Source organism: Procambarus clarkii, chromosome 40 (assembly GCF_040958095.1).
Source record: "Procambarus clarkii isolate CNS0578487 chromosome 40, FALCON_Pclarkii_2.0, whole genome shotgun sequence".
Classification (NCBI taxonomy): Eukaryota; Metazoa; Arthropoda; class Malacostraca; order Decapoda; family Cambaridae; genus Procambarus; species Procambarus clarkii.
This window is the reverse complement of record NC_091189.1, coordinates 26,005,142-26,016,616: the sequence shown is the minus strand read 5'-3', so window position 1 is coordinate 26,016,616 and position 11,475 is coordinate 26,005,142. Positions and strand designations below refer to the sequence as shown.

The 11,475-nt window shown below is 42.2% G+C and overlaps 1 protein-coding gene across 1 annotated transcript in view; it reads right to left on the bottom strand.

Moving 5' to 3' along the window:
* Positions 1-2,548: 2,548 nt before the first annotated feature.
* Positions 2,549-11,475, bottom strand: part of Ilp7 (Insulin-like peptide 7) — a 14,853-nt gene continuing 5,926 nt past the window's right edge. The window contains exons 3-4 of the mRNA XM_045742294.2: positions 6,182-6,320; positions 2,549-5,902 (exon numbers count right to left, since the gene is read on the bottom strand). Coding sequence (XP_045598250.1) covers positions 5,695-5,902; positions 6,182-6,320 — 347 coding nt within the window. The 3' untranslated portion in view covers positions 2,549-5,694. The remainder of the gene's footprint in view (positions 5,903-6,181; positions 6,321-11,475) is intronic.

Below are 11,475 nucleotides of genomic sequence, written 5' to 3'. Positions count from 1 at the left end.
AAAGGGCAAATCTTACCTTAAATGCTAAAAAGTGTCATTTTGGCCAAGGCACAGTGACGTACCTCGGTTATGAAGTGGGCCAAGGAAAAGTGTTACCTCGGCAAGATAAAATCAGTGCCATTCTGGAGTATCCAGTACTAAAGTCTAAAAAGGACGTTCAAAGATTTATCGGTATGTGTGCGTACTATCGACGTTTTTGTCAGAACTTTTCCAGTGTTGCCACTCCTCTCACAGACTTGTTGCGGAAAGCCGTTAAATTTAAGTGGTCATCAGACTGTGCAGAGGCATTTAAAAATTTGAAATTGATCTTAGCTTCCGCCCCAGTGCTTGCTAGTCCAAGGTTCGACCGACCGTTTAAAATTCATGTTGACGCGTCTGACTCGGGTGCTGGTGCAGTGTTGTTGCAAACTGGGGATGATCAGGTGGAACACCCAGTATATTATTACTCTGTGAAATTCGACAAGGCGCAACGCAATTATTCAGTGGTAGAAAAAGAGGCGTTGGCGCTAGTGTTAACATGTAAAAAGTTCGAAGTTTACCTCACAGGTAATATAGTGGAAGTGTACACGGACCATAACCCACTAGTCTTCCTGACTCAGATGAAGGGTAAGAATAAACGCATCCTCAGGTGGGCGTTGTACCTACAGGACTTCAATCTTTCCATTACCCACCTACCGGGCAGACTCAACGTGATAGCCGACGCTCTGTCCCGGTTGCCTGAATAACATTCATCTGAGCCACAGAAAGCCATTTACCAACTGTCATGCTTTAGTTATTTTTTTTTTTAGGTTCTCCTGTGACATTAAATATTCCGTGTCCAATTTATTTACTTCCCTGTTCTTTTATTTTTTTTGTGTATGTTTTTTTTTTTTCTTTCAGAGAACTCCTTTGTATTTTTTTTTTGCAGAGAAATTGCTTTTGATTGATTTTTTGTTTTTGTCATATGTTTTTCTTTTTGTTCTCTGTATACTCTTACAAAAAAATATGACTACTATTCTAGTAGTCACATTTTTTTTTCTCTGAAGGGGGGAGGAGTGTTACGACCCTGGGTTCTCCAGTGGAAACCAGAGGTCAAAATTGAGCTATTAAACTTTCTGGTAGTACAGTTGGGCATCTAGAATGTCAATTGTTTGTATCTTCCCTGCCAGACGTAAGACTATTATTGTTTCTCAAAGAGCATTTAAAGACTGAGCTGGGGGTTGATTATTAAATAATAACATAGGCACCAACTTTGCTTACTAATACTTTCTAATCATTCATAAAGTAACAATACGTTTCATAGGGGAAGATCTTTAATGTGCTTAGCTGCACGATCAATTAGGCTCCTCCCGGCACCACAACATGAGGGAGGCAGCTGGTGGCTAGCTCGGTCTTCTCTTGGCTGGTGGCGTGAGGTTAAGACCTACTCTGTGGCTGTATCCCTACTCTCCTTCCTTCTCCTCTTACTTATTTCCCTTACCTGAAGTTCCTGTACCCTTAAGTTAAGTATTATATGGTGTAAGTGTGTCTACTCTGGTAGTAACGATTGGGGAGACCTGGGGATAGTATTTTGCCAGTGTTTGGGTACCCCTAAGTGTTGTGTTTTGTATTAGGGTCCCACGTGGTTTCACTACCCTAAGCTGCATCCAGCTTCAGTGCTTATCCAGTAGTACTTTACCCTAGCTTGTTATTAGTGTAAACCTTGTATCCTGCCTACGTGGACCAAGGCTTTTAACGTAAGATAGTGTGGTAAAGTTATTATTATTGTTATTGGTGTGAGTGTAAATGGGGGGGTTGTTAAGGGGTTAATAAATAAGTACATGAATTACAGAGTATCTCTTCTTCCAAGGTGGGAGCGCAGTGATCAACCCTTAGACTAACATATTTGGTCTTGTAGCAAGTTATTACTACTGTGGATAGTTTATTTTGGGGGCCGGGCCTTTTAGCTCTCCCATATTTGATACTCCTGTCTTCTAACTACCTATACCCCTTAATAGTACCAGTACCCCATAGAGTCCCACTCATATCATTTATAACAAACACTAAGACAAACGTTGATCCAAACTCGCCGGAAAACATCAGAAGAAAGAAACAAGAAGAGCATTGAAACCAGAAAACCGTCGAACGAAGACCTGAGAAACACCAACATCTACCACCAACTGCCGGAGAACCGAATCCCTGCGCGACGCCCATGTATGCAAAGGAATAACGAAGAATGTCATACAGTATCACTGCAAAGAAACCCCCCCCCCCCGGACTGGTTGATCAGTCCGGCAACCAGGAGGCCTGGTCGACGACCGGGCCGCGGGGACGCTAAGCCCCGGAAGCACCTCAAAGTAACCTTAAGGTAACCCCCCGGGGTGGTCAGGCCATCATGCTGTATCTCCCTCTAACGTGTATCCTGTTCCCTGCTCCAGCTTGCCGCATCCTCGCCCCAGCCTTCCATTCTCTGCTTACCTGCCTTAGGGTCCTTGGAATTGGAAAATAAGTAAAACTCAATTATCATAAATCAGTATCGGAACTATTTTCTGGTCATAAGAATCATATACATAGATTAGTATTGCTTAGAATTATGCATGTGTTATTTCAAATTACTCTGTAATGCTGCAATTTAAAACATAAAGCTACGTGAATCAGCATTATGCTCCTCATAACGGGCCAAAAATACGCCAAATTATAGGTGAAACCTGGAAGATTGCATTACAGAGAAATTGGCAGATAAAATTGCAAGAGATTCCTTAGCTACACAATTATGGAGGTTTGAGTACATAGACAAATGCTCGTACTTTACCCACTTTTTCCCCAGATACCGCACAGTAACAATATACTTTAGGGACTTATAATCATCCGACAAAAATATAAGGATCTTTTCAAACGAATAAAAAGGGAAGTTTAATGACTTTATATAGCTACAATTAAAATTGTATAGGATTCTAGTATTTTATGTAATATTTAATTCAAAATCAAATTACATAATAATTTCTTGTATTATATTTAAGAAATATTTAATGATATATATAATGCTCTATAAATTATTTGCAAACTATGTTTATTAATATGAAATATTAATTACTTCGTAATTGCCAGGTGCTCGGTTATTGGAAGATACACGACTAACTCAAATTGATTTGATGACTAACTAACGCCTTTGAAATATAATTCAAAGTATCGGGGGACAGGCAGCCAGAGTGTAAATATAAAACGTGTCGCCGACGCGAGATTTCCGGAGAAAAGCAAAATGTCATTCTCTCTGCCCCCCCCCCTGGGGGAGCCGGTCGGCCGAGCGGACAGCACGCTGGATTTGTGATCCTGTTGTCCTGGGTTCGATCCCAGGCGCCGGCGAGAAACAATGGGCAGAGTTTCTTTCACCCTATGCCCCTGTTACCTAGCAGTAAAATAGGTACCTGGGTGTTAGTCAGCTGTCACGGGCTGCTTCCTGGGGATGGAGGCCTGGTCGAGTACCGGGCCGCGGGGACACTAAAAAGTCCCGAAATCATCTCAAGATAACCTCAAGAAGATAACCCCCCCCCCCCTGGGGGAGGGGTGGGGGAGGTGCATAATAAACTAAACTAAGTAATCTACTGTGCTGAAATATGTTTAACTAAAGTTATGTATCCAGGTGCATAAATTTGGTGTTGGGTTTAATGCCTATCAACCTCTGGCGGATTATTACGGCAACCACAAGAGTTTATACTGACCATAACCAGCAAGTATACTGCAGTCCTGAACACAGTCCAGCCCTAAAGTAAACTCAGTGTACATATATGTCGGGTTCGTTATCGACGCACAAACGAGAATTCGGGGTTCGAATCCCGGGTGGGACAGAAATGATTGGACACACACCTTTCACCTAATGCCGCTGTTCACCTAGCAGTGAGTAGGTCCTCAGGAGTTAGTCAGTTTGTTGTGGGGTTGGATCCTGGGCGGGGTCAGTAATTTGGCCTTGGGGAAGGGGGGGGGGACCTCGATAAAAGCCAAATGTGTATGAATCCACTCTGGCTTCCTGTCCCCTGACACAATGAATTATTTTATACCAAGAAGCGGGGTACCCTTCTAACTGAACACAACCTGTTACTGGATTAGTTTCGAGTTGAGCTTAAAGCCTATCAGCCTCCGGATGAAGATAGATTCATAATAAGAAGCGTTACTGCTTACCAAGCGGCAGACAATATGACAGCCATAAAGGAGACTTTGGGAAAGTTTGTATTCGCCTAGTTGTGCTTGAGGGGGTTGAGCTCTGCTCTTTCGGCCCGCCTCTCAACTGTCAATCAATCAACTGTTAGTAACTACTAACTATTTTTTTTTTTTTACACACACCCAGGAAGCAGCCCGTAACAGCTGTCTAACTCCTAGGTACCTATTTACTGCTAGGTAACAGGTACATCAGGGTGAAAGAAACTTTGCCCATTTGTCTCTACGGCGCCGGGAATCGATCCCGATAGGATTACGAGTCCCGCGCGCTGTCTACTCAGCTACCAGACCCCCTGGTATATATTTGTGGCATATGAAGAGGCAAGATTGCATCAGCCATTGCAATCTGACCTCAACATATCCCTATATGTTCATCATAATGTCTGTTGCATCTGATATATACATACAAGCTAATTTGTCACCTGTAATGTTATGGTCAATATGTAAGTATATTATACAAATTGGAGCAGGAAAATCATGTTTTTGTTTCGTGTATGGCTTAAGGCCTATTAACTTCAGAAGGGTTATTAAGATCACAGTTTTCAACTGACCAATCAGCAAGTTTACTTAGTCCGTAAATTCTCAGGGTATATATACCGAGAAGCGAGATATAGATTGATGAAGATTAAGCCACCCAAAAGGTGGCACGGGCATGAATAGCCCATAAGTGGTGGCCCTTTTGAGCCATTAGCAGTATCAACAGCTGATACTGGAGATCTGTGGAGGTGCGGCTGCACCCTGCGTGACGGGAGATGTCTCCCATGGCGAGATATACACTTCTTGGTGTATATACACTGGCTTGGGATACTACCTCGAGAGTCGCTACATTAAACCACAAATTTTTCACCAGAGAATAAGACATTCATGTTATTTTCTTTTTTTAGTTATACGTTGTGTGTAAATCGCTAAAAAGTTAGAGAAAACTATTAAGAAATGATAAAGGGGGAACTCTTGCTTTTCAAAAATCCGAAGTTAATTTTAGAATAATTTTAAATTTTGCGTTACATGGGTAGTGATGTGCACGTATACCGGCCTGGCGGTCCGGGATCAACATAATCAAAATATATAAGGGTCCCGGTAGTACAGTCGGGTTCGTTCTCGACGCACAATTAAGAATTCTGGGTTCGAATCCCGGGCGGGACGGGAATGATTGGGCACATTTCCTTTCACCTAATGCCTCTGTTCACCTAGCAATGAGTAGGTATTCAGGAATTAGTCAACTTTATGTGGGGGGTTGCATCCTGGGCGGAGTCAGTAATTCGGCCTTGGGGGGGGGGAGGGGAAGGTCCTCGATAAAAGTTAATTGTGTATGAATACACACTGGCTTCCTGTCCCCCGACACAATAAATTATAAATTAGACCAAAATTGGCAGTATAAACAAACTGTTAATGCATTTACTCATTTGCAAACTCTGTAACAAGCTTATCAATGCTGTAACTTGCTCATCAATGCTGTAACTTGTAGGTCCAGCTCCTGTAGAGCCTGTATCACGTGTCGTTCTTCGTCGAGTCAAGATGTCACCCTCAGATGAGTGTTACTCCAGCCCGCAGCCTGCTGGAGGTTGGGCAGTACTCAGCATACTCCTCCCAGGTGCAGCCGACGGCCGTGCAGCACTCAGCTGTGATGGAGGGGGACTGTCGACGCAGGCGGTGCTGGGGGCCTCGACGGCCTCTCCCACCGACCCACGTCGTCACAAACAAATTTGCTTGATGGACGCTTAAAAATGGAGACCTGTGAAGGGGGAGAGATTAATTGGGTTATTGCGAGCCCCATCCTGTAGACTGTGGTACTATAGTTAGTCACATCAACACTTCAGGAATTGGACAAGAGAGAAGAGCACTTGGGAATTAGGGATATGAGGACGTAGTAACAGAACAATGTCCTACCTATTGCCTTCACTCTCATAGTTTGTATCCCCCTGCCCCTTGCATCCCTCCCAACCCGTCTATCCCCCTGCCCCTTGCATCCCTCCCAACCCGTCTATCAAACCCCACAGACTACCCTCCAAACCTGGCCTGGACGCTCTCCTGTCCGGTATCCGGAGTGGATGGATTGATCTCAATTGTAGTGGATGGAAGGATGCTCTCTGCCCCATCCAGACTCTTTTCTCTCTTCTCAGTGTTATCCTCGGCACTCTCTCCACCCGCTTCTGTAACATGAGTGAGTAAGCTTTTTATTCGCAATGCTACTAACTAAACAAACAGAATAATTATATATGTGTGTGTGAATGAGTTTGGACAGATTTAATTTGAGCTGCCTCGTATAGGCCAATAGAGTTACAGTACTACAATTTCCTTAATTCTTCATATTATGTTCTTTTATAGCGAATCTTATAGGCGGCAACACTCCAGACAGGCATCTACGCATTCAAGACATTGACCTTCAGTGGGTTACACAATATCAATATCTCAGAGTGTGGATAGATTTTAAAATGACATTCAACAAGCAAATTCAATATCTGAAGAAAGGAAAGTCACGACTGATTATAATGAGAGCAATCACAGGGCCCCGTCTAGGAGCGGGACACAAAGTGATAAGAATGTTTTACATACACGCCGTTCGTTCCCTAGTTGATTATGCAGCGCCTGCCTTACTCACTCTTTCTTCTGGTCAGTGGGCAAACGTTGAGGCTATTCAAAATGATGCAATGCGAGTCATAACAGGAGCTCCCAGATGGACTAAAATACTGAACCTAAGACTAGAAACCAAGCTAACATCGATTGAAATAAGGGTAAAAGGGATTACTGCGTGTATGCTGACCAAGATATTGACTAGACCTATAATCAGTTCACTTAAAGATATAATCACTGGAGCACTAACTCTGGACAGAAGAGCCTCCAATAGCAACAGGTGGACCCACTGTGCGATAAACACCATCAATACATTCGATATAACAAACACAGTCACTGAGAGAGATGTTGATGAAATACATGCAGACTTTGTTATAAAAGCCCCTTGGGAATCTCCGCCAGCAGACTTTAAGATTATGGTTCATGAAGGAAAAAAGAACCAGACAAATCCTCATCTGCTACGTAACATTGCACAGATGCATATAGAAGCAAACATGGCACCCGACAGCTTCACTTACTTCACAGATGGATCAGTAGACCAGCAGGGACAAGAAATCAGAACTGCAGGTTAAAGCAGGACACTGTAAATAGTTGGAGACTCAAATGAGTGTTCAACTTTACAAACAGAGATGCTAGCCATTCAAAAGGCTTTGGAACATGCTCTTGCTGAACACCGACAACATGTTATCATATATACAGATTCGAAAACTGCCATTGAAACCTTGCAACAAGAACACACATACATGATAACATCCATCTGATCACAAATGTCATATCATTAATGCAAACACTCAAACATCAAGGACGTCAGGTACTTATCAACTGGGTGCCAAGCCATGTGGGAATAATAGGAATTGATATTGAAGATGAAGCTGCAAAACTTGCAACTAAAAGAAGAAATGTAGACATTTACATTTAGTTAGTTTAGTTCATTTATTATGCACCCCATACCCATCTTGTGGGCGGTAGCGGAAAGGGTTACAGAGGCACATAATGGGCTCAGGGACTGAACCCCACAATTCATTTAGCTAAGTAAGTTACAATCTTGATGAGCTAGTTACAAAATTCAATATACGTCATCACATCAACAATGGGTTCGAGATCGACCTCAAGTACAGGTTCTAAATTAAGCAACTGACATATGTGGAGAGCTAGTGTCAAAATTTATATGTTTGTTCTGCACACCGCCCCCCATCCAGTGGGCAGCGGTGGATAGGTTACAATCACTCAGTTACTACCTACAGTTAGCAAACTGGGGATATTTGGCTAAAATTTCTGGTAGCAGATCATTTTGAATGAAATATTTACACATCGCTGGAACATTGGTTATAGAATTGTCTCTAAATTCACGTATCTTTTCGCACTCCATCACATAGTGACGGAAGGTGTGCGAATAATTTTGTTGACACAGTTTATATTTGGTCAGGTCTACATCGGCAGATAATGAGAATTCCCAGAGATACTTGTAACCGAGTCTAAGCCGAGCAGTTGTAACATCTAGAAGTCTGCTGATATTATTGGATGATCCATAGATGTGTGGCTCCTCTTGCATGATAGTATGATGATAGATGGAATTACTGGTGTCAAATTCACTTTGCCTCAGATCTACAAGATCTTGTTGAAGTTCTCGGTGTACTGCTGCTCTCAGATTGCTCATTGACAATCCAAGGTTACACTCAACGGCTCCTTTAAAGGCAGATTCTTTGGCTAACTTATCAGCTCTATCATGCATTCGGAGGCCAACATACCACAGAGTCTACCACAGATTAAGAAAGTAATTAGAAACAGAGCAATGCAGATGATGTACAGTGACCATGACACAGCAGTTGCAACATCAGGATCTGCGGGTTGGTACAAGAATTCAACCAACTACGAACCACTTAGTTTGATGAAAGGGAGCAGTAGAACAACAGAAGTACACTTACATCGCATCAGGCCCATGTATGTACCATGTACCCATGTACATGGGAAATAGGCTTACAGGTTCCGGAAGATGAGAGGAAATGTCAGCACTGGAGAAATGCCCGACAGATCACTGGAACATTATCTAACACAGTGCACAGTTATAAACCCATTAAGATTTCAACTTAGATTCAACAGAGCAGAAGAAGTTGTTCAACACATGGGGACAAAATCTTATTGAAGCGACCATACGAGTAATAAATACTCATACTCCGCCCAAGGTAAAACAGAAACAAGCAACACTTAGCGGGCCAGCCAGCCAGAGGCTTAGGGCCCGTGCAGGAATATCCCTGCAAAAAAAAATAATAATACCAAAACTGCACGCTCCTCCTCATTAACAATTGCAGGTTGATCGTGGTTTTCCTCCACCACTAGAAAAAACAAAGTCTTGAATAGTTGTTCTCTTCCGCACCACGGGTGCAGCTGGAAGTGCAGTTGTTCTGACAATGGGCGATGGCTTGTACTTTGAGTGGGGAGTCCGTATGAACAATTGGGCCTCTACCCTTCAGACCGAACTATTTACCTTGATCCTTGCACTGAAATGTGTACAAGTCTCCAAACTTGATACATTAATTGTAAGTGACTCCTTACCATCCTTAAATGCTCTCAACTCTTTAAGACATAACTGTAACATGCTCGTGTCCGAAGCTAGACACAAATACAACAAAATTATTAAGGATGGTAACAGAGTCCATTTCATGTGGTCTCCATCTCATGTTGGCCTCCGAATGCATGATAGAGCTGATAAGTTAGTCAAAGAATCTGCCTTTAAAGGAGACGTTGAGTGTAACCTTGGATTGTCAATGAGCAATCTGAGAGCAGCAGTACACCGAGAACTTCAACAAGATCTTGTAGATCTGAGGCAAAGTGAAATTGACACCAGTAATTCCATCTATCATCATACTATCATGCAAGAGGAGCCACACATCTATGGATCATCCAATAATATCAGCAGACTTCTAGATGTTACAACTGCTCGGCTTAGACTCGGTTACAAGTATCTCTGGGAATTCTCATTGTTTGCCGATGTAGACCTGACCAAATGTAAACTGTGTCAACAAAATTATTCGCACACCCTCCGTCACTATGTGATGGAGTGCGAAAAGATACGTGAATTTAGAGACAATTCTATAACCAATGTTCCAGCGATGTGTAAATATTTCATTCAAAATGATCTGCTACCAGAAATTTTAGCCAAATATCCCCAGTTTGCTAACTGTAGGTAGTGACTGAGTGATTGTAACCTATCCACCGCTGCCCACTGGATGGGGGGCGGTGTGCAGGACAAACATATCAATTTTGACACTAGCTCTCCACATATGTCAGTTGCTTAATTTAGAACCTGTACTTGAGGTCGATCTCGAACCCATTGTTGATGTGACGACTTATATTGAATTTTGTAACTAGCTCATCAAGATTGTAACTTGCTTAGCTAAATGAATTGTGGGGTTCAGTCCCTGAGCCCATTGTGTGCCTCTGTAACCCTTTCCACTACCGCCCACAAGATGGGTATAGGGTGCATAATAAATGAACTAAACTAACTTCCAGTACTATACATGTTCCTTTAAATGCGTCTCTCTCTCTCACTAGGACAAACATCCCTTCAAACGGCACTCTGACGCACTAGCATAAACGAGGTTTGAAGTAAAAGTCACATGCATTAGAAGAAATTAGTCATGCAGGAAATGTGCAGCAACGCCACAAATGGTCAGATGTCTGGCAAATGCTTTTTAATATTGACAAATGCAAGACCCTGGACGAGGAGCATAACAACCCGCCCCACAACTACCAAATTAATAACATTACATTACAACGGACTGAAGAAAAGGACCTTAGAGTCAAAATCCACCACTCAGTGAAAGTTGCACAGCAGGTGGGGGCAGCAGTCAAAAAAGCTAACGAAACATTTGGAATAATCTTTAATAATTATCAAGTACCTTTGACGTCAAGGAAAAAAAGGAGTAGTGATTCAATTGTATAAATCTCTGGTGCGCCCCCATTTGTATTACTGTATCCAAGCATGGAGACCTCATCTTCAGAAGCATATAGCTGCTTTGGAGAAGGTGGAACACCGGGCAACAAAAATCATTCCAGAGCTAAGTCAACTGACGTATCAGGAACGGTTGACGGGTCACTAGGCTAACAACACTGTAAACCAGGCATGACAGGACTGATCTTACTGAAACTTTTTAAATACTAAACAATTTGGAGGATGTTGATCCAGACTAAATATTACTACAGATCAAGGCAAGAAAGAAATCATGGATTTATTCAAAAGGTCAAATGTAATACAAACAAGGAGCAAGGGTTTCAAGCTCAATAGGCTACAATGTTGGACTCAAAATAGGAGATGCTTTTTTCACCCACAGGGTTGTAAACCAATGGAACCGCCTTCCGTAAATGCAGCCCATCCTCCGGTTGTGGTAGTACCTTTAGTAACGATGAGGACCATAGTATATATATACCACCGTACAACGAAAGTAGAAAGTAGAAATTATAAAGTATTGAGTTGGACAAACAGGAAAACTATTTTCTACTTATGTTGCAAAGACAAACTAAACTAACCTTCCTAGGCCTAATGCACTATATCCGAGGCCTAATATAGTATATATGTGTGTGTGCTATACTAGGCCTAGGAATATTTAAGTTTGATTTTAGTGTCATTTTTTCCGTCTATAAAGTGAATAGTACAAAGTTCTACTATCTAATTGCTTAGAACGACAATCTTTGTACTATGGTGCACGTAGTTACAAAAACTACTATCTAAAAAGG